This window comes from Triturus cristatus, chromosome 9 (genome assembly GCF_964204655.1).
Source record: "Triturus cristatus chromosome 9, aTriCri1.1, whole genome shotgun sequence".
Taxonomy (NCBI): domain Eukaryota; kingdom Metazoa; phylum Chordata; class Amphibia; order Caudata; family Salamandridae; genus Triturus; species Triturus cristatus.
This window is the reverse complement of record NC_140592.1, coordinates 762,163,036-762,187,296: the sequence shown is the minus strand read 5'-3', so window position 1 is coordinate 762,187,296 and position 24,261 is coordinate 762,163,036. Positions and strand designations below refer to the sequence as shown.

The 24,261-nt window shown below is 46.8% G+C and overlaps 1 protein-coding gene across 3 annotated transcripts in view; it reads right to left on the bottom strand.

Annotated features, from left to right (window-relative positions):
• LOC146798799 (uncharacterized) overlaps nt 1–24,261 on the bottom strand; it is a 104,051-nt gene that overhangs the window by 20,713 nt on the left and 59,077 nt on the right. For all 3 annotated transcript variants that reach the window (XM_085626102.1, XM_085626101.1, XM_085626103.1), the window contains one exon: nt 1,133–1,243. In XM_085626102.1, coding sequence (XP_085482228.1) covers nt 1,133–1,243 — 111 coding nt within the window. The remainder of the gene's footprint in view (nt 1–1,132; nt 1,244–24,261) is intronic.

Below are 24,261 nucleotides of genomic sequence, written 5' to 3'. Positions count from 1 at the left end.
CACCCCCCCGTGCGAACCCTGGCAGTCGAGAGGTGGTATAAAATCCTTGTCCAGTCCACAAATCTCTCGCCCAGACCAAACGCCCTAAGAACTCGAAACAAGTACGGCCACTCCAAGCTATCGAATGCCTTCTCCATGTCAATCAATAAAATACATGCCTCTTCCTCGAAGTGCCCTGGATTATGAAGCAACTGACATAAGCGGCGAACATTCATGGCCGTGTTCCAGGAAGGAATAAACCCGGCCTGATCAGGGGCGGCTCCTCCATGAGTGCGGAGGAGCATCACCCCACTAAAGAAGACACAAGAATAGCTGAACATCAAAATGGCAAAACTTATTGATTACCATTTTATTTTTTTCAGCAACCCGTCCTGAACGTAGCGTCAGGACGGGGCGGGGCAATTGCTGCGAGTGGCAGCAGGGATCTGTGCACTTATGTTTTAAGTGTGCATGTGCTTTTGGCCAGCAGTCTTGCAAGCCAGTCATGCGCATTTTAAACTTCTATAACCTAGCTGTTCCAGGTGACATATGGCTAAGGCCAGTGGGAACTGGATGATCCACCTGTCTTCTGAGGCACAGATCACTCAAACCCAATGACTTCAGTTTGCGATTTACTCGAAATGTCAAAATTCAAAATTTTGCTGTAAGACCCGCAGCCTAACTATTTACTCCTGGCACGTTTCAGGAGGTCAACCCAGCTGAAATGTGTCAAGGGAAAATGCAGGGTACAAACTCTAACACATACAGAAAGAGGTGTCGTGAAACCTCTTTCCACATTTAATTTCCTCAATTTCCTCTGCAAATTCGTAATTGGAGGTATTTACCTCATCTGGTAAATACTTCACTCTGGAGGAATGTTATTTTGGAGGGGTCGATAAATGCAAAAAGATGAATACACTTTTTAGAATTAAATCCTTGTAATAACAGAACCCATCAGACTGATGTTATACATTACATAGCCCCTGGTACGCTTTTGCTCTATCCCATATGCTGTCAGGGGCAATAAGTTACAATAACAATTTGTGACAAACTATCATTGGCAAACATTTTTTGATCTAATTTGGTCTAAGCAATGGAGTATATGCTTATACGGCTTACTTCAATTCCAATTTGGTTAGCAATAATTACTCACGTGTGGCCCTGGAGATGCTCCCTTGCTTCTCACAGTCAAGGGGGTCCACGCAATACAATTCCTCCTTGATTTTTATGTTTGAGGAACCACCCGGTAAAATATCAGTAAGCCCTGATAAAAATAAAAACCACATAAAACAAGTAGTTGTATAAGGAAACTTCATATTTGAATACATGTGTTCAATTAACAAATTAAGAAATATGGTGTCTTTAATAACATTACATGACATTGACAGATAACATGGACAAGATCAATCAAATATTGATATAAGGAGCAACAATTGATGACAAAAGCTAAGAAGCTGATAATGCAGTCATTTATTTTCAAGAAAAAACAGAGGTAGGCCTCCCAAACATTTGTAATACTCTTAAAGTAGCGAGAGACAAAACTGTGATCCAGATTCAAATAAGTACTTTGCATTCGTAAAGGCAGTGCAGCGGACTTTGAAAAAGCAAATGCACACAATGCAAGTTGCAAGGAAATGGTATCCGTCCCACCTTGTTACTCACAACGGAATGCACTGGTGTTTTTCTATTGCATTTGTAAAGCATAGAATCGATAATGAATGCTGATGGCCACGGTTGATCTACAAAATTTTAGGGCCCGCCGCAAAAGGGGGAAATCATGAGTTCCCTCTTATTTGAATTTGGCCTGATAACCACAGAAAGTGACATCAGAATGACATAACAGGAAGTGACATTGACTTATCATACTCTTTGGTAACAGTGAAGCAACTTTACAAGATGTGACTTCCTTGGACATCAAAGAAATTGATAAGAACATGAATAGCAAGCCTAAATAAAATGAATACCTATCTCCTATAGATCAATTAAGTGTATATGCATAGCATTAATCTCACTAGCTGCAAAAGATACCCCCAATATCTTTTTCTGACAGGCCAATGGTACTAGCACAATGCCATATGCATGCAACACCAGGTCTAAAAGGCAGTTGAACTGTGAAAGGGTGATAATAACGTAATAACTTGTTTTTAATTTAGTGCAGGACTGCTGATGTCTGCAGTTTCTAAAAACTGTAAATAACAGATGTTACTATTAGCTCATTGAAGGTGCTTCGTTTACCAAACTCGACAGGCCAGAAGACTGAGCCTGCCTTGCACGATTCAAACTTATAGCCCCAATAATGCCACATTTTATTAACAGGGGGACTTCAGCTCAGTGGCGTATTCTGCTGTCAGTAGGCCTGTGTCAATATGCCAGGCTCAGTCCAACTCCAGACCAAGTGGTCATTTTTAAGGACATTAATGTGAAAAGAAAAAAGCAGTCCAGCCTGCATTACCTTCTTCCGCTGCCTCTCTACCCACATATCTCTTCTCAGTCCCCTCCTTCTCAACCTCTTATAAACATATGTCTCTTATTTGTGCCTCTAATTATGCCTTGCCCCTTAAGTGCTACTTTCTGTCGATGGCTTTTGTTTTTCTCTTACTAATCGCCAAAGGTATCCCATCCAGTGTAATGAAAGCTCGGCCCTTACCTCTCGTGGCGATTCGAGAGTTTAGTGCCGCGCTTTCATTACACTGGATGGGATACCTTTAATAATTAGTATTTGATTCGGGAGGACGTACCCACACCAGGGAATACCTCTCTACCCTTCCGGTTTAGGTGAACGGCTCTTCTACCTTAGCCTGGTAAAATATATTTTGTTTTCTCTTCCCTGCTTACTCTTTCGCCTCGCTTCCATTTCTCCCCAGCCCTTGCCTCTGGCTTTTTTTCTCATTCTCGCCTCACTGTTGTCTGCTTTCCTTTTCTCTTAGCCTCTACCCTCTCCTTTGTCCCTCTCCTTTTGCAATTTGGTCCTTTGCTCTGATTTCTTCTCCATTTTATTACCAATACTGTCCTGTTCCCGTATCAACACTGTCCCTGTTCCCCATTTCGTGCCTATTTCCTTTTTACTTTCTAGCTTTTCTTTTGTCCTGTCCTACCCCTCCACTTCTTACATATTCTCCTCTTTCCACCACCGCACGTTCTTTCCTCATGTCTTCTCCGCTTCCTGTTTTCAGTTTTCTCCAGACCTTCGCCATCTCTTTCTACCCAGTCTAGCCTTATATTCATAACCAGCTGCGCTGCCCAAACCTCCTGTTCTTTCCGCCTCTTCCTCTCCCAGAGGTCGACTGGACTATGGACCATACACAGTGGAAGGAGAATCAGGCATCTTAGCAAAGGCCAAGAAGGATGGGAAAGGGTCCATTACATGTCAATAAGAGCCTCAGACAAGGCTTTACATGTGAAGGATTTGGCCTCATTACTGACAAACTTTCAGAGAGGTCGGATAGGGGCCTCTGCAGTGGGTTGGCGAGAGGAGATGTGGTCTGTGTGTGTGTGTCGTGAAAGTCTATTCTGGGACTGAGCTGCACTCTCTTCAGTGGAGGTCCAGGCAAGCTCATGCCATGCCACAACACATATAAAAGCTTCTAGATTTTGCTTGAACGCTTCACTGCTGCACTGCACAGCCCATCAAAGGGGCTGAGCAGTGGTTAATTTGTAAATAAATAAGTGCCGGGGATCTCCTCAGGAGGTAGCTTGCACCAGCCCATTTCTCCTCATAGCGATGCCTTAAAACCGAACCAACTACTTACCATGAAATTGAGAAGAGGATGTGGCCTAAAGGCAGAGCTGCAGACCTTGGAGCTAGGGAACCGGGTTTGAGTCTCGGTGTCAGCTCAACATCCTGTGATTCTGGGCAAATCACTTAATCTCCCCGTAAATGAACGTGTCCTTAACTGGTGCTCATGAAAAGTACCAGTGCTGAGCACCGGAAACCATCATCTCAAATTAGGCACTGGGGCAGAGCCAGAGAGATGTAGTTGGGCAGTGGCAGGTGTAGGTGGGGACTGACATCGGCTCGGTGCAGCCGCACGTTCTGCACATGCCTAGAACCGGCCCTGCCAAGGGCAAATTGAAGCCATTTACAAAGTGTGAGCTGACAATATCTGGTAGCACCGGCTGTGTGTGTGTGTGTGTGTGTGTGTGTGTGCAAGCTGCAGCCATCAGGAAGTGCAAACTATGGTCCTTTGGACTGCTGCATGCCTTCCAAAATGTCTAGTGTGACACTTTTTTGGGAACCGTGACCCATGACCATCCACTGGCAGTTAAATTCCAGTAACGGGGGTCTGCTGTCCTATGCAGGCCTCCGCATAAGTATTCAAGACTGTTCGTAAAGAGGTGCAAAGCCAGTGTCGGCTTAATAAGGCATGCACCCACTGTGCAGAGTCCCTCTGCACATCAAAGGATTAATGAAGCACGAAGGCTGAGGCTGCTCTTCCTGCTATGAGAACAACCAGTGAGAGAATCCGATCCACTGTGCTAAAACCTGTACCCACTTTCTCAACATCAAACATGGAAATCCTGCCAATGTGCAGGCAATTTGGCTCAGAAAAATCATGAGACTAATATCGGAAAGACTGTAAACCTCTACAAATTTCAAATAAGTTGTCAGGGCACCAACATGCTTAGCTAGCAAAATGTCATTGTGTACACAAACTAATGATGCAGGCAATGCACCTCTGCGACGTGCAGCAGATGCACAGCAATCTGCCCCTCTGCCATATTTGGCGTGCAAGGGTAAATTACCAATAAGCATTGCCATCGTCTCTTAGGCAGTTAATAAATGGATTTATTGTCACACCGATTAATCTGAGTTCCCTTACTGTAACAACATTGTAGCTGTGCTATGTGACGTCTTACACAGCCTGGGATAGGATAGAATTTATAGAGCGCACTAAAACCCATAGGTGTGAAGGCGCTACAGCGGAGCAAAGGAGTCAGCAGAGGTGAAGTGGCCAAGAAAAGGGTACTAAGATGATAAAAGCCCGGTTTTCAGATGTTTTTTAAAGGACATGAAAGAGCTCACATCTGAAATATAAGCAGGTAGGTCATTCCATAGTTTGGCAGCTGATACCGAAAAGGAGCATTCACTCCATCTAATCTTCAAAAATCTGTGGATCCTAAGTTTTTTGCAAGAAGAAGATCTCAGTATCCTTCCTGGAATGTACCTTTAAAAAAGCGCATTCATATGAGAGGGGCCCTTATGACGAAGGGCCTTAGAAACTAGGCACAAAGCCTTAAAAGCAATAATGAAGGGAACGGATACCCTCCCTAACGGAATGCTGCTTTGGTTTGTTCAGAATGAGACGAGCTTCCGCATTTTGTACAACCTAAAGTTTGTTCAGGGAGGAACTATTAATGTTCAGGTACAAAGCATTGCAGTAGCCCAACCGTGAGGTGACCAGGGCAATGATGCCTGACTGGTGTAATTGCGATGGGATGTAGGGGATGACCTTTTTCAGGGTCCTAATGATGTAGAAACAAGTGCTGACAGGGCAACTGACCTGAGTCATCAAAGATGAGCCCAAGGTTTTGGCTGGCCTGACAGGGGTGGGGAGAGGTCGACAGAAATCTGGCCACCAAGTGCTTGACCAAATGGAGTTTTTAGAACCAAACATAAGCACTTCAGTCTTGGCTGCATTAATCTTCCGGGAGTTGTCCTTCATCCAGCAGATGATGCTGGGCATGCACTCGTTGAACTTCCCTGCCACCAACTGCAGGTCCTTGGAAATAGAGATGATGATTTGTGTGTCGTCAGCATTCGACAGCACTTGAAAACCAAATGAACGCACCAGGTCAGCCAAAGGAGCTACATAGAGATTGAAAAGGATAGGACTCAGAGATGAGTCCTGTGGTACCCCACATGGGAGCCTTGAAGCCTCCACAGCAGATAGTTTGAGCCCTGTTAGACAATTAGTGGAGAAGCTGCAAGGCTGTCCCACTGACCCCCATTTGCTGCAGACGCTGAACCATCCATGCCGGTGAGACAGTACCGAATGCTGCCGAGATGTGTGAGAACTTCAACCACGTACTGCATCCCGCTAAGGACAGGTCCTCATCCGTCAAACAATCAATTTATGTGCGCACAGAAATGGTCAAATATACCATGTAATACCAAGAAATGTCACAAGCGTGCCAAGAAATCTAGTGACTCAATGTGCTAATGTAACCACTACAGTGTCGCATGTTTAGTGACATTGTCACAGCTTTGAATCCCACGTATAGGCTCAACTTCCATCCTTCCAAGGGTGATCAAATAAGCACCACTGAGTTGGTTAACATGAACATCTGTAATCAGTATAAAAAAACAGCTTTGGTGGTGAAAGTAGGCTTTACAAACAAACTGTAATGTATCTATTATATAATTCAAAATATGGATATAAGAAACACATTTACAACATAGCATGGGAATTGTTTGTGGCTCAGTAAGTTGCACGAGACTTTACTGTTTTCCAGAACGCAAGTCATCGTACACACAAAAAGCAGACCCCACCCCTCTAGCACTGCCCTAATCCCACTGAGATATCTTCCGTCACCGCTGGGGGCTCCAGCCACAAGCCCCGATAATCCGCCCACCTCTTCCAAATTTTATAATGCTTGCGCGGACAGCCCCGGGCCACAAAAATGGGCTGTTCCAGCCCCATACAGAAGTCTAGGCCATTTTTCCAGGCGGCCACTGAGGGAGCTCGCTCATCTTTCCACATCCTGGCAATATCATGTTTCGCCAATGTAAGGCCCAGCAGCATAAGATGCTGTTTGTAAATATTGCCCCGATGCCATCCATGACATGTAACAGCGCGAGCGGTGGCGTGCGCGGGAGCAACCATCCCAGGACCTAAGATAAACAAGAGAAGATCCCCCTTCAAAATCGCTCAAGTGACGAACAATGCCAGACCGTATGTATGAATGTGCCTTCCGCCCTACCACACCTGAGGCATTCCGGGGAGGCTATCAGGCCCGCCCGATACAGTCGCACCCGAGTATAGTATACCCGGTGTAAGTATTTGAATTGGACAAGGCGGAGGCGCATCGCGATGGCTGCTCCACGAGGGGCGACCACGGCCTCCCTCCAATCCTCCTCCTCCAGCGAGCCTACATCCTCCTCCCACACCCTCCGCAGTTTGTCCAGAGTGGGCGCAGTGTGTGTGACCAGGGACTGATAGATCCGCAAGATCTTTTTAGTTGCAAGATTCCACATAAAGACTTTCGCCTCCAATGGGCTAAAGTCAGGGATGTCCGCAAGGCCCTCCAGGCTGGGGGAGAGCGCGTGACGGAGCTGGAGGTAGCGGAAGAACTGTGTCCGGGGCATACCAAATTCTTCCTGTGGGTCCCGAAACGATTTAAGGGACCCATTCCTCATCACGTCGCCCAGGGTGGAAATGCCAATGTCGTCCCAACCGCCGAACCCTTGCAACGCCGCCAACTCCGGCAGTTGTCCATTATGCCATAAAGGAGTTTCCCCCGTTAGTGTGTTCCACCACCCCATTCTCCTTAGGGACTGTCGCCAAATCTGAAAGACCACTCTGGACACCTGCGGCAGCGCATTCCGCAGCGTTGCTGAGTATAGGATTGTGTGGAGAGTATGCCGCCCCATGAAGTGCCTCTCTGTTGCATAAGCCGGATCTCCTCGGTCTCCGTACCACCACTCGTTGAGGACCAGCAAGTGCGACGCCTGATAGTACGATAGCATGTCGGAGGTCGCCAGCCCTCCACAGTAGGTAGAGAGAAAGCACGTGCGCAACGCCACCCGCACCGCCCCCCTGTCCCCACAAAAACCGGCCCAGCACCGAATTCACCATTCGGAACCAGCGAGGCGCAATCGGGTACGGGTGATTCTGAAGTTGATACAATAAACGGGGAAGTGCCACCATCTTAAAGATCGCCGATCTACCATATATCGTTAGCGGCATACGGGACCAGGGACTTCTAGATGTTTGAGGATTCATATACATATAACACTTTTACGAAAGGCTCTGTGCAGTAGGAAAATTGTTACTAACATCATCAGTTTATCGGTTTGGATATTTATAGAGGTCATCGTACAGCCTGAAGGCTGTCTCTTGGAGCTGTGGAGTCTGCATCGGAAAGTAAAAGACTGATTAGATGTAGTCAAACAGCTACAATGTTAGCTTTTTTTTTACTTCATCATGCTTACTTCCTCTTTGAAGGGAAGAAGAAGACTGTGTCTTACCTTGCACTCAAAAGGCCTGAAGGCTCTGCACCCTCTCCCCCCAATCAGCTAAAATATATTCTGGAATAACAATCTCAGTGAGGCTGGTAGCAGGTGCCACACCACAGGCTTTGAGGAAGCATTTATGCTGAGACAAGTTAAAGACCGGTATTTAAGGTTTTATGAACTAAACACAGCATCATCTTAAATTTAATCCTCTTTTTAATGGAAAACCAATACAAGATTCTAGTCTGAATTTAGACTAAAACACGGCCCAATTTACTACGGCCAAAGATGGCCTTGGATACAGCATTTTGATTCAACTGCAGTCTAGCACCATTCTTCTTTGATGGGCAAGGAAATATAGCTGTATATCAGACTTTCAAGAGCAGAACTATTGTCTGACTGAAATATTCTGTCCTAAATATGCATTACAAAAATATTGCGCCATTGGTTGTAGATTTTCCATTAACTCCAGTGGAGCGATATGTTTGTAAACTATGTTTAGGAAAAGGTATTTGTTTTAGACAATAAGTACGTTATGATATTCTGGTACCAAGAAAGTCAGCATTGCAATAATTAATGGGAGAATGTATCAAAGCATTGATGATGAGCAACTTCTGATTACGATAGAAAGGAAAACAGGTGTCAAAGAGTACACAGCTGAAAGACGCAATTTGTTTTCATGGGTGATATCTAGCTGTTTAATATAAGTTTATCACCTAATAGGATGTCTACATTTCGTACCGCTGGCACTGGGTCAGGACAGACTCCCATGCAGTAGGCCACAATGTTTTATCCCAGATATTAGGAGCATTGCGGATTAGCAGAATTTCTGATTTGGACTGCTAGATCTTAAGGCAATTCAGTGAAATCCACTTCTACACTTTACCTGGTTAGGTCATTAAGCAGACCTAGTTAATTAAGGACCATTTGACAATATTGAATTTACTTTGCTTTTACTATTAGAACCGTGATGAATGTGTATAGTTATGACATGTAATTCAATTGTGTACATTTTCCATCGCCCTCCACAAGTTTGTTCGCTCTGCTAAGCTATTTCTCACCCTTATTCTTTTTACTCCTTTTTCTGCCAATGTGTCCCACACAAACTTCTTCAGACCCTTTCTCCCTTGAAAATCAATATTTGTATTCATGTTTCATGGGTTAAATCTTTTATTGATTTTCATAACAGGAGACAAAAAGACCCCCAGTTCCCTGAGGACAGTGCAGTAAAGACAACAAGTGTCGCAATAGATAACATTACTGAAGTAAGATGAGCGGAGCGGGTCTACGGGAAGAAACAATAAGTGGGGGTGGGAAAAAACAGAACAAACATTTTAGAACCCAACTGTACCTCCCTCCACCCCCCACCCCTCCCCCCCTCGTCCACTAAAAAGAAACAAAAGGGGGAAGAATGAGTGCTCAGGTGATCAGCGCGGCCGCTTGGAATTACGCGAGGAGCTAGCTTGCGGGATTTGTGTATCAGCAAGGTGAAGAAGTCTGAGGTATTGGGGGCCTGTCAATTCTCGGAATTCAGCTGGGAGCAAGTCTAGGAGGGGCCGGTTGATTGCTATCGCACTGGGCGCAGCCACTCAGAATATCCTTGCGCACTGGTGCTCCACCCAGCCACCAACACACTCTGGATGGCTACAGAGGCTTTGGCAGGTACTGGGGATGGAAAAGCTCACCCTCAACCTAGCTGGCAAAGGGTCTGAATTCCCAGAGCTATGGCGACCCTTTTTGACCTTGCTCACAGCTGTATTCATGTTTTAAAGGATAAGGCCCAGAGTGCCTTGGGATACTTAACAATACAGAAACAAATCATTCAGATTAGATGGCTTGTAACACATTTAAGCCTACACTTGTGGACATTTATGAAACCTTTCAGAGGATTTTGTAACAGCCCCAAGCTTAAAGACACATACAAAGACCTGCTCTCAGAAAACCTGTTGCAAAATATAAAAATGTAAAAGAAGTTTATTACAAATATTGTTTTAGTTGAATGAGTAACAGAGGGTGTCAATTGAGTTAACATAGCTATATCCTTTTGTATCTATCTAAATCAATGTATATCTTCAAAACACTTTTCAATGTGAATTTACAAGTGAGGAGCTACAAAGCCTTGGCATAGAGCAGGATACAACGGAGAACATTATAACCTTAGAGAAGCAGAAAAGTTATATGACTTTCTTAATAAATGATGCAGAAATATAGACATACTTAAACGCATACACCAAGTTTAACATTCCAAAAAACGATTAATATCAGCATGTTTAAAACCTAGATATGTAGATCAACAAAATATGCAGAGAAAGTGGCACACTGAAAACAAACATTTGGCCACAACTCTAGATTTGGAAATGCATTAAAACATATTCAATTCAATTAATCTTTATTTGAAAGTCTGAGACAATCATAAAAGCAAGCATATGTAGAAATAATATACAATATACAGATATCTATAAATTAATTAATTTTCAATAAAAGACAGATGATTTAAGAAAACACCCTTTTCTAAAACATACATCCTCATTAGGCAACATTTGTAAAAAACGCAAGGCAACTCTACATTGTTTAAATGTATGTATCTTTAAAAGTGGCAATACAAATTTCATTCTAAATGCTCTGTAAAATTTACAAAAAACTGTCAAGAGAAAGAGAGATTGTGCAGAGAAGCCACCACTCGCACACTTCAATCCAGCTAATGTACTGAAATGCCCCAAAGGAAAGCACAATAAGTAACATATGATACTTGCTCTAAATGTCAACAAGCACTGGCATAGCCAATAGGTCTCGCCTTTGGGGCCTTATAAGTGTTTAGAGAGAGCTATTGGCTTTGTTAACGTTTTTAATATGTGTTGCAGAGCATTGTTAATGTTGTGCAGCATGTTTAAAAGTTATGTTATAATTAAAAAAGTGTTATAACCATTTGTCACTTTATATATAACTTAGAAAGCATTATATACAACTGAAGTATACTAATAAAAACCAGAATTAACACCAAAAATGTGTTCTAGTTTTGTTGTTTATGCAAGCAAGGGGGCAGTGGGGAGAGGGGGGAGTAGAGGTGTAGGGAGGGAGGAGTGGAGGTTCAGGGAGGGAGGGGATGGGGGTGCGGGGAGTGGAGGTGCGGGGAGGGGGGGTGGGGGATTTAGGGGAGTGGAGGTGGAGGGAGGGGGTGAGTGAGGGAGGTGGAGGTATTTAGGGGGGAGAGAAGGTGGGAGAGTGGGGTTGGAGGTAGAGGGAGGAGGGAGTGGAGGTGGAGGGAGGTGGGAGTGAAGTTGAATAATGGCACGATTGACGAGCTAGTGTGATATGCCCTGGGCAGAAGTGACGAACTTTAGGGTAGGTTTGCTTGTCGGGTACACCAATAAGGAGCAGTATTGCTGAACTTTAGTGAAAGTGGACGTGCCCCGTACTGGAGTAAGGGCCCTGTTCTGGCGTAAGAGCAGAATTGACGAGCTGCTTTAGTGGGGGTGGGTGTGCCCTGAGCAGATTTGACGACCTTTAGTGGGGCTGAGATGTCCAGGGTTGGAAAAAAGGGTGTTACAGGGCAGAATTGTGGAGCTCTGTGGGAGGTGGGCGTGTCCAGGACTGGCGTAAGAGGCATGAAGCAGGGACGCTCGTGGGGCGCTGTAAGAGATGTGCGTCAATGGACGGGTTGGGAGGATTGATTCATGTTTGAAGGGCAGCTGCCTATGGCTCTTGGGGCAGGAATAGGGGCGCTGCAGGCCCACCTTTATTAAAAGAAAGATGTCTGGGCGCTGAGACAATATTTTAGAGATTAGACAGAGGGAAATTTGATAAAAACGGGTTGAAATCGTACAGCAAAATAGCTATGCAATACTGAACTAAAAAGAAAGGCACAGTGTCGTGTCAATAGCACACTCCAGTGGCAAGAAAAAACAAGGTCTTGATGCTCCAGACAAATGCCTGACGCATCTGTCAAAGCGCCTGATGTCGAAAGTGTGACATTTGACCAGCAGGAGGGACGCTGCATGCCGGAACGTGTAGAAGGGAAAACACAAATGTACTACAAGACACCAAAGCGTTGTTAATTAAGAGTTGACAAACATCACACGTGGTCACCTAGCAACTGTGCGCTTCCAACTACTTGCCACCCTGGGTAGGTTCACAGGCAAGGGTAAGGGCAACTCTAAAAGCAGAACAAGCATTGCGGCACCAACGCTTTACTTTTAATGTTAAAAGTAAAGCGCGGGTGCAGCGATTATATCAAAAGTAAAGAAATAGATATTTTTTTCTATTTCTTTACTTTTGGTATAATCGCGACACACGTGCTTTACTTATAACATTAAAAGTAAAGTGCGGGTGCCGCGATTATACCAAAAGTAAAGAAATATAAAAAAATATCTATTTCTTTACTTTTGCTATAATCGCAGCACCCGCGCTTTACTTTTAATGTTAAATGTAATGCACGGGTGCCGTGATAATAGCAAAAGTAAAGAAATAGATGTTTTTTTCTATTTCTTTACTTTTGGTATAATCGCGGCACCCGCACTTTACTTATAACATTAGAAGTAAAGCGCGGGTGCCGCGATTATACCAAAAGTAAAGAAAACACGCTACAAGACATGCTTTAGTAGGTGAGTTTTCAAAGTGCGGCTGAAGGCTGGCGGTGTGTGAGCGCAAGCTTGTCGCCAGCCAGCAGCACTTTGAAAACTCACCTACTAAAGTCTCTCCCAGCACCGCATGCGCGCTGACTCAGCGAGACTTAAAAACAAGGCCCTCTCACAACTGTTTCACATAAAGGACCGATAGAGGTCTATGCCAATATTTGTTTTTAGATCAGCATATTTTCAAACAAGAGGCTTTCTCAATTCCAGATCATACCTCTAAGTCCGACGTGTTCTAAAAATAAGTGTTTAATAATCAATTTGTCCCCCTTATGTATTTGGGGAGAGGAGTTGGCCTAACGGGTAGGACGGTCGATCTCGAATCTGGGGAACTGGGTTTGAGTCTCGGCAATGATGCTGAACTTCCTGTGATTCTGGGCCAATCACTTAATCTCCCTGTGCCTAACAAAAATGAATGTGTGTCCTCATGTAACGTAACTGGTGCTATGTAAAGCGCGCTGATACCCGATTCGGGTCAAGTTCGCGCTATATCAATCATATTTTTTAAAAAAATGTATTTAGGCTCGATTATCAAATAAGGAAGTTCTACCTACCTCAGTTAAATTGTGCTTAACCTATTTTATCCATGGGATGCTCATGCCATGTTCATAGCGGACACTAACACAATCACTGATTATTGCATGATTCATAGTGGCCTGGAAATGATTCCATACCAATAACCATAGCAGGATATTATACTCAAGGTAAGATAAGGAGACCTTCTCATAATAGCATGAAATATAATGCGAAAGAGAAAGAAGGCGGGACCAAAAAAATCGTAATCTACTTTGTTTGGAGTGCTCCACATTCTGCATAACCCGATATGTCAGACACCCATAACCCACAGTTAAAATTAATAGTTTTGTATACATTTCTAAAAGAGATGAGATAGGCTTACACCCAAACTACCTGACAGATGTTAAAAATCAGACCCACAGTCTGAGAAAACTTTGCACAGCAAAATGAAATATTTCAAGCCCAGGAACCACTGAACTTGATAGAACACAAGTCAGAGATATGGAAAACGAGCCACACAGATAAGTTAATTGCCATTGTTGGAAAGGATGCGTAATAGATGATGTTTAGGACCACAAGCCATGGTATGAGACTTAAAGAAATTTGTACACAAATCAAAGTCCGCCATAAAATCAGAAAAGGTTTTGACCAAGCAACGCAAGGCATTAGGAGTTTGAGGTAGCAGCACCGCGTCATCTGCATATAGGAGCACCGGTATGAGGGTGAAGTTAACACGAGGGACATCTAGAGTCGCTTCTTTCAAACAACTATTACATTTTTTCATGTACAGAATAAACAATAGGGGGAGCTAAAACACACCCTTGCCTGACTCCACAATGCAATGTGAACAGGCCAGTGAGTTCCTCATTTGGGCCAAATCTGACCCTGGTGGAGAGTTGGTAGAGAGAGAACAAGGGTTGCATCTAAATCAATCCCCAGCAAGAGCACCCATAACTTGGCCCGGTTAACCTTGTCAAGCACCGAGAACAAGTCCATAAAGGTCCGTTACAGCGGACTGCGCCTAGCTATGATATATTTGCCTATCAACAAATGCAAATATAGGTACTGTTCCGATGTGCCTAGCCTGTCTCTAAACCAATACTGGCAAGGTGATAAGATGTTGTAATAATTCGTCCATTCCCAAATTATGTTAAAAATGACCCTCCCTAAGATTGTAACTGTTGTATCAATTAAGCCGATATGTCTTTAACATTTGGGATCAGAGTGGCTCCCTATTTTATAAACAGGGACAATTACCAAACTTGACCAAGAGGGAGGCAGATAAGATGTATCAAGGTTGTTAAATACATTAGCAAGTAATGGGGCCCAAAAGTAAACGCTGAATTAGAAAATATCAATTGGTACCTCACGGGTCCAGAGGCTTCACTAGAAGAACTCTGGTTGACAGCGATAGCAGATTCATCAGCTGTAAAACACAACCTACTAATTACCCCATTAATACTTAACAAGCATTGGCAAAGCCAATCGGTCTCTCCTATGTTATGTTATGTTAGGGTGCAGTGGTTCTTTTAGGTGTAGGGTTCATGCTGCAAGAGACACTCGCGGTTGAGGGGGCCTGCACAAAGAGGCTGCAGGCTGCGACTGGGAGTCCACTCTGGGCAAACCCAAGGTTGGGCTCAGCCTTTGAGGGTCTAAGGACCTTGTTGGTACCGTCACCTTCCTTGGACTCGGGCTGTGGGGTGTCGGTGCAGGGGTACTTTGAGGTGTCGCGTGGCAGCAGTCAAAGGCTCTCTCTTTGTCTTGGTTCTGCAAAAGAGGGGCAAAAAGGACAACTGGGCCACTCACGGTGTGGGCCTCATTGTCCTGAAGTACCTCAACATGGAGGCCGGTCTTCCGCGGCGTTGGTGTCTGGGCTGGACACAACAAGCCTTGGTTGCTGGAAGGGGTCTGGTATCCCAGGTATTGGTACTGTGCGACTCTTGTTCGGTCCTGGCATCCCCATACTTGAAGGGAGGATGGATCTGACCTGTGGGCGCACAGCGACCTCCTCCTGGGCGGCTGCGGCATTGGTAGTTCAGGTAAGTGGCAGGACAGTGAACCGGACCTTGCTTCTTTGGTGCCTGCGGCTGCGGCGGAGTAGCTCCTCTACTACAAGGGAATTTCTCTGGTGATTTGCGTAGCACTGACAACCCTCCTGGTTTCTTGGAGTCTGCACATCAGCAGGATGAGTCAGTGTCTCTACGAGGGTTGGGTGCAACAGGCAGGCTGGCAGGGTTGGCGCCAAGTCAGTCACTGCTCCTCTGTTCTCAGGTCAGCAATCTTCTTTGTCCACTCCTTCTTTGTGTCCATTGAATCGGAGGTCCTGGCAATAGGGGTGCCACCTAAATACTGTATTCAGGGGTGTTACAGGGAGTGTCAGTTAGTAGCCAATCTGCGCCCTACCTTTAGGGTGACTATAGCCTCCATATGACCACTTTCTCTGGAAAGTGGGCATAACCCTAACCCAGAAGACCTAATTTCACCAAAAACCAAGATGGTGGAATTTTCCTAGTCGTGTTCACTTTAGGTAGCCCACCTTAGGGGTAGTCCTAGCCTGAGGATGAACACACCTCCTGACTAGCTAATTTTCCCACCTGTCCGGGTGCCAAATGGGCCTGGGCAGGGGGTGGTGGAGGCCTTTGGAGCCTCCAGCCTTGATAGGCAGATTACAAATCACCCTGCTTGGAGGAGATGACAACTCCTACTGCCAGAGCAGGCGTCATTACCGACCTAAGAGAGCAGGGGCTCTCACCTTTAGGGGTCAGAAACGCGCCTGTGGTGGCAGGCTGAACAGGACCAGTCAGCCAATACACTAGAGGTCGGTAGGTTTTCAGGTGGTACCTCTAAGGTACCCTCTGGGTGCATGTATTAATAAATCCATCACTGGAAGCAGTGTGGGCTTATTAATGTGAGATGTTTGATACCAAACACCATAGGTTTCAGTGAAGCTATCATGTAGCTGGGAAACTCGTTTTGACCAGTGCCCAGTACATACCTTAAGATGGCTTCACTGTTCACGTACAGTGTCAGTAACTGAACTGGCCAGCACAGGGGCATATCTGCTCATGCAGATATGTCCTCACATGTAATATAATGCACCCTGTCATAGGGCTGTAAGGACTGCTGTAGGGACGACTTACAAATATGAAAATATAACATGCAGTGTTAGGGGACGTGCCATGTTGTGTTTTCACTTTTTAGTGCGCCTTATCATGCACCCTGCAATGGCAGTCTGCAAGAGGTTGGTGCTGGGTCCATCAGAGTGGCACAATATATGCTGCAGCTCTTAAGGAACCACTATAGTACCTATGCCCTAGGTACCCGGGGCACCACATACTAGGGACTTACAGAGGTGCTAAAAGCCTGGTCCATTGAGCATCAATTGACCAGTTACCTTATTTTGGGAAAAGAACACTAACACTGGGGACCAGATTAGCAGGAACCCAGTGCACCCCAGTCAAAGTTGCATCAAATACAAGGCAAAAAGTGGAAAAACTACTGCAATAAAACACAGTTTCCTACACTAGCTAACAAGCTTTCCAGTACATTGGGCATTCTAAAATTAACAACAATACAGTGCCCATTTAGAGGCTTATGGGATGGTCCAACCGAGTACTCTCTTCGGGTCATTAAAATTCGGTTGTTTTGTGCAATGCAGAATCCAATAGGCTTACACAGCCAGTATAACACCTTACATATCAACTGATCACTTGTCCGTATGTATGTCAGGATCCGACCGAGCCGCGCCACCCAAGAACTACATTACCCATGAGCCTCGGTGGGCTCACAGGATAAAGGAAGCGCGGGCGCACAGGAAGCTGCGCGTAATTCTTGGGACACAGAACTTCACTCTTCCTCGGCGGCGAGCGGAGGAGAGAGGACGCGGATCGCCGTTTGAGTCACGGCGCTGGGCAGGACGAAGAGAAGAGGAGGGTGCGAGCGGAGGACGCGAACCGCCCTTGAAGACGAGCAAGCCGTTGGTGCGAGCAGCCCCTGAGACGTGCCCGTACAGGTCACGGGAGTCTCATAGCGTGGCACGCACTAAAGGAGGACAGAGCGTCTCGGCAGAGGCGTCGGCCGACAGGTGAGGAAACCGCAGCGGGGCGCCATCTACTCCGGAAAGCCGGAGCGAGAGCCGCAGAGGATAGTTTCTTGGTGAGTTAACCAAGTGGGCCATTCACGAGACATTAGCTCGCGGGGAACAGTGTGCCTGGAGCGGAGACACAGGTACTGGCTGGACAGGATCGACCCGGGGCGCAAGGACATAGGGAAAGACTATAGGGGTTACAGCGAGGGAGAGCTTCATCTCCAGTGGATCTTCTGTTCGTGACTTTGGAGCGGGACTATTTGGGGATAAGGAGTAACTTGCTAGCATTATGTCAGCACTGTTGTTTGAAGTGCGTGTCTTTGGTTTTTCTTCTTTGGGTTAATAGGTCCCCAGAGGGCATTGATAGCCGGCTGGCTACAGGTGTTGTGACCTTTGGTCAAGTCAGGTATACATTCTTCCTTGTGAGACGATATTGAGAGTAGTGATTTGTATGTACGTTATCCCTGTCTGTTTTGTTGTTTCAGATCCTTTTAATCCACTGCTGTCCCTTCCCTTCCTTTCCCCCGCCTGATCTTTCGCACACCCAGTTCCCTATAGTGGTTGGGTGTGGGTCATATCTGGAGGTGGACCATTATTCTGCTGCAACCGGATCCTGCGAAGCTGGGCCTGACAGAATTACGCGCCCACGAAATATAGCTACGCCCGGCTCGGTTGCAGTAGGCCATGGCCACCATGGATGAGGTTCTTCAGGCGCTGCTGGCAGTTCAGCAGGAATTGGTCGCTTCTAAAGCGGAAACTGCAGCTTTGAGAGACCGAGTAGAGAGAATGTCAAGAAATCCTTTTGACGCCGCGCCGGCGGCTTCGCAGATTCAGGTCACTGTGCCTCCGCCCATCCCCCTGGCAAGTCCCGAGAGATATGCGGGGGACCCCCTGAAGGTGCAAGTCTTTTTGACACAAATCCTGCTTCATTTTTCCTGCAAACCGGCGTCGTTCCCCACTAACCATTCCCGAGTGGCATTCGCCATTTCATACTTAGTGGGGGATGCCGCTAATTGGGCGGTCCCTCTTGTCAGAAACAATGACGAGGTATTATCGGATTGGGAGGCGTTTCGAAGTGAGTTCGAAAAGGTGTTCGACAGGAGAGCTACCACGCTTAGTGCCGATAGGGACTTACTAGAACTAAAACAAGGGAGAGGCGACTTAATCACCTATCTAACCACCTTCCAGCGGTTGGTGGCAGAAACCGCCTGGCCAGAGGAGAAACGTATGTCCCTATATTATCAAGGCCTACGTGAGGAAATGAAGGACGTGCTGGCGCAGATAGATCCACAACCCCGCACTTGCACGGACATGATTAATTTGACCTTGCGGTTGGATGGGAGGATGATGGATCGAGGAGAAAAGAAAAGGTGGGACAAGGCAGCGTACAGAGGAGAGAGACCGGTACGTAAGCCGGTAGTAAGCCCCGACACCTCCTCTGAACCAATGGAGATAGGGGTAGTAAAGAGCCCACTAACCCGAGAAGAGAGTGTCGTAGGGTACAGGGCTTATGTATGTATTGCGGCAAAAAAGGACATTACGTCAGGGAATGCCCTAATAAGCCGAAGCCCAACGAAATGTGGACCAGACCCAAGAAGGTAGCGGTATCCACCTTGGCCCCTGTGGGTAATGCCGAAACCAAGATAGGGAGAGAACAGGATAAGGAATCCGGATGGCTTCTGCCTTCTCTGGCAAAAACAGAAGCTCCAGATACTGAAGCCCATATCGTGCTCCTCAGTTCTCTCACGTAGGGGGATTCCTGTCATCCGGTTAAGGCCATGGTGGATTCGGGAGCCACCGGGAACTTTATTGACAGTGGGTTGGTCACGAACCTAGGGTTGTTCCGAGTACCGTGGAGAACCGCGGAGGAAGTATACGCGGTGGATGGAAAACCGCTTAAATCAGGGCTGATTGTGGAACAAACCGAGGAGCTACTCATGAGTGTGGGAGTAGGGGAGGTGAAACACCAGGAAAGGATCTCTTTCAATATAATCGATGCCCCTCAATATGAGGTGATTCTGGGCATGCCTTGGCTAAGATACCACAATCCCACGATAGATTGGAAAAACAAGACGGTGCGATTCGTTTCCGACGTTTGTCGGGACCATCTCGTTCCCCTCACTTGCCGCTCACAGAGCGAGTCTTTTGCCCATCCTCACTATTTAGCCACTGCAGCCGAAAGGGACGTAGAGTTGCCTGCAGAATAGTCACAATATCAGGATGTATTCAGCGAAAAAGAAGCCGAGCAACTGCCTCCACACAGGGAATACGATTGTCGTATAGACCTGGTGGAGGGGGCCACCCTCCCGGCTTGTAGGGTATATGCCCTTTCAGGGCCTGAAACGAAACACCTGAGAGAATATTTAGACCATTACCTCGCCATAGGGTTTATAAGACCATCCCGGTCCCCGGCAGCTTCGCCCCTGTTTTTTATTCCAAAGGCGAACGGTGAATTGAGAGCGTGTGTGGACTATCGCGTTCTCAATAAAAACACAGTTCGCAATCGATACCCGTTACCACTCATCCCGGTCCTGTTGGACCAAGTGAAAGAAGCCAAAATATATACACGTTTGGACTTACGTGGAGCGTACCATCTGGTACGCGTACGGGCTGGGGATGAGTGGAAAACGGCATTTAAAACCCGATACGGGTTGTTCGAATATACTGTAATGCCGTTCGGGTTGTGCAACGCCCTGGCGGCATTCCAGTATTTTCTGAACGATGTGTTGAAGGAATATGTGGATGTCTGTGTCGTGGTGTATATTGACGACATCCTTATATATTCGGACACCACAGAAGAACACGTCCATCAAGTACGTCGAGTATTGAATACCCTACGATCACATGCACTTTATTGCAAATTAAGTAAATGCGAATTTGGAGTGACTCAGGTTGAGTTCCTAGGGGTCATGCTTAGTCCGACCGGGTTGCGCATGGCAGAGAGAAAGGTGGTGGCAGTCCAAGAATGGCCCACTCCCAAGAACGTACGTGAGGTCCAAAGTTTCTTGGGCTTTGCGAATTACTATCGCCGATTCATCCAACACTTCTCGCAGGTAGCAGTACCTATCACGAGATTGCTGAAAAAGGGAGTGCCATTTCAATGGACTGACGAAGCGGAAGCGGCTTTCGCATATCTAAAAAACGCTTTCACGACTGCACCTGTACTAGCGCACCCAAGACCAGAACACCCCTTCGTGGTGGAGGCTGATGCCTCGGACGAGGCAATTGGGGCCATTCTATCGCAAAGGAATCAAGACACCGGTCACCTACACCCCGTGGCGTATATGTCCCGAAAACTAAATCCCGCTGAGAGGAATTATACTGTGGCCGAAAAAGAACTCTTAGCAATTAAGAAAGCCTTTCAAGAATGGAGGCATTATCTCTGGGGAGCCCAACATCCCGTCACAGTATATTCAGACCACCGAAACCTCCAATACATGAAATCTGCGAGACACCTTTCCCAAAGACAAATGAGGTGGATGCTGTTCTTCGCTGGGTACGATTTCGTGGTGACCTACCGTCCAAGAGCGGATAACAAGAAAGCGGACTCCTTGTCCAGACAGAAGACCTCCGATCATGTCCCTCCAGAAAATAAGCTGGAACCCATAATCCATCCCTCGAAGGTGATATGTGTGGTACGAGCGGAAAATTTTCTGTCGGAGATAAGAAAACAGAGCCCACGGGTGGATTGGGAGAACTGGGCGCAAGGTAAGGTCGATCGGTCAGTGAAAGACGGGTTACCGTTTTATAAAAACAAGGTATTCCTGCCGTCCAAAGAACTACAGAAAAAGGCATTCGAATGGTGTCACGTCTCCCCGTTAACAGGACATCCAGGAAGAAAAAAGACCCTGCAAATAGTACAACGCCACTTCTGGTGGACCTCTCTCCCCAAGGACATCACCTCCTGGGTGGCGCAATGTGAAGTGTGCGCGAGAGCGAAGACTGACACAAGGGGAAGACAAGGACGACTCATGCCTTTACCCACTCCACGTCGCCCCTGGCAAAACATTAGTATGGACTTTGTCACAGGTTTACCTCAGGAGAAAGGAAACACCGCCATCATGGTGGTAGTGGATGGGCTCACGAAGATGGGGCATTTCATCCCTTGTGTTAATCTCCCCACCACCAGTGCCACGGCACAACTCCTCTTACACCATGTGGTCCGGTTGCACGGCCTACCCGAAGTCATCATTTCGGACAGAGGCCCGCAATTCATAGCGAGGTTTTGGAAAGGATGGTGTAAGGCCCTACACATCGAATCTTCTCTATCAACCAGTTTCCACCCACAAACAGATGGACAAACGGAGAGGTTGATCCAGACCCTAAAAAAGTACCTTCGATGTTACGCCCGAGAGGCTCAGGATTCATGGATCGACATGCTTTGGATGGCGGAACTGGCATATAATAATGCGTGGCACAGCTCCATTGGCCTCTCTCCGTTCCATGCCACGTTTGGATTCGAAGCGAAGGTTCTGCCCATCTCCATTCCCGAAGAAGTACGAAATCAACCCTTGGTACTGTCACAAGCCAAGAAACTTCTTTCAGTACATCGACAGGTGAGAAAACACCTAATGCAAGCTAAGGCAACCTATAAAAGATGGGAAGACAGACACAGAAGAGAGGGACCGCAGTACCAGATCGGGGATCGAGTCTGGTTGTCAACAAAGAACATCCGATTTAAGATGCGAAGCATCTTTCATCCCCGCTACATAGGGCCCTACCAGGTACTCTGTCAAATCAATCCAGTGACGTATAAATTGAAGTTACCGGGTACGCTACGCATTCACCCGGTATTTCATTGCAGCCTTCTAAAGCCGGCACGAGGGGCCCGCCAACAAGCTCCACCTCCGGTACTACAGGATGAAGGCCTGGAATACGAGGTTCGGAGCATAAAAGATTCCAAGCTAAAAAGAGGAGAGTTGTGGTACCTCATCTCCTGGAAAGGATATCCAGCAGAAGATGACTCATGGGAACCGTGGAACAATGTACACGCGCCCCGAGCCATACGCTCCTTTCACCGCCGATTCCCTCTTAAACCCGGGCCTGGTAGGCGCTAGGGGAGGGGGACCAACTGTCAGGATCCGACCGAGCCGCGCCACCCAAGAACTACATTACCCATGAGCCTCGGGGGGCTCACAGGATAAAGGAAGCGCGGGCGCACAGGAAGCTGCGCGTAATTCTTGGGACACAGAACTTCACTCTTCCTCGGCGGCGAGCGGAGGAGAGAGGACGCGGATCGCCGTTTGAGTCACGGCGCTGGGCAGGACGAAGAGAAGAGGAGGGTGCGAGCGGAGGACGCGAACCGCCCTTGAAGACGAGCAAGCCGTTGGTGCGAGCAGCCCCTGAGACGTGCCCGTACAGGTCACGGGAGTCTCATAGCGTGGCACGCACTAAAGGAGGACAGAGCGTCTCGGCAGAGGCGTCGGCCGACAGGTGAGGAAACCGCGGCGGGGCACCATCTACTCCGGAAAGCCGGAGCGAGAGCCGCAAGAGGATAGTTTCTTGGTGAGTTAACCAAGTGGGCCATTCACGAGACATTAGCTCGCGGGGAACAGTGTGCCTGGAGCGGAGACACAGGTACTGGCTGGACAGGATCGACCCGGGGCGCAAGGACATAGGGAAAGACTATAGGGGTTACAGCGAGGGAGAGCTTCATCTCCAGTGGATCTTCTGTTCGTGACTTTGGAGCGGGACTATTTGGGGATAAGGAGTAACTTGCTAGCATTATGTCAGCACTGTTGTTTGAAGTGCGTGTCTTTGGTTTTTCTTCTTTGGGTTAATAGGTCCCCAGAGGGCATTGATAGCCGGCTGGCTACAGGTGTTGTGACCTTTGGTCAAGTCAGGTATACATTCTTCCTAGTGAGACGATATTGAGAGTAGTGATTTGTATGTACGTTATCCCTGTCTGTTTTGTTGTTTCAGATCCTTTTAATCCACTGCTGTCCCTTCCCTTCCTTTCCCCCGCCTGATCTTTCGCACACCCAGTTCCCTATAGTGGTTGGGTGTGGGTCATATCTGGAGGTGGACCATTATTCTGCTGCAACCGGATCCTGCGAAGCTGGGCCTGACAATGTAATAGTCCTGTAATACTGACCAGGACCATTACATACGGACAAGCAGAGGGAGAGTGTGTGGGGGGTAGGCTCAATACATCTAGCTTCTAAAGGAAATTATCCTCACAAGGAGCATGGTGGGTAGAATTACAAAAGTCAACCACACACACCAAGCTAACAGGAGCGTACACTGGGGCAACTAAGGGGAGGTTTAACAACTGGGGCAGCTGGGGCGCAGGAGGCAACAGGGTAGGAGGGCCGCTAGAGTTGCCATTATCTGTTTGCTGAGCACCCAGAGACAAAACAGAGCCATTGCTCTCAGCCACTGGAGGAGCACCCTTGAGAACAATAGGAAAGTCACTAATTTTAGTAGAAATGGTAGAAAACGCCAACATTGATTCTATTTTGTTCAATTGAAGACTTCCTTTCAAAACTGATTCAATCCTATAACACAGATCATTCATGAAATCATATCACCCCTCGAAAAAGTTTCACCCTTTTTTTCCCTTTTAACTGGCGATTCATTAGGCAGGGAGGTTTAGTTAACTGCAGACAACAGACTCCTTTGGACATGCTCTTGCACAGTCAAATGACAGCAGTCCCCCAACTACAGAAGCACAGGACAGTTGGTTTAGGTTTGCAAGCAGAAGAGGGGCCACCCCCTTCCAACAACAACCTTCTCTCAGTCACAGCAATTGTTTGGGAAGTTACACCCACAGCATGCTGTAGGATAGAATCTATAGTTGTCCTCTTTGAAGTAGAAAAAATATATTCAGAGTTTTCCTTTTGCCAACAGTGAATCCCACCAAATATAAAATTAAT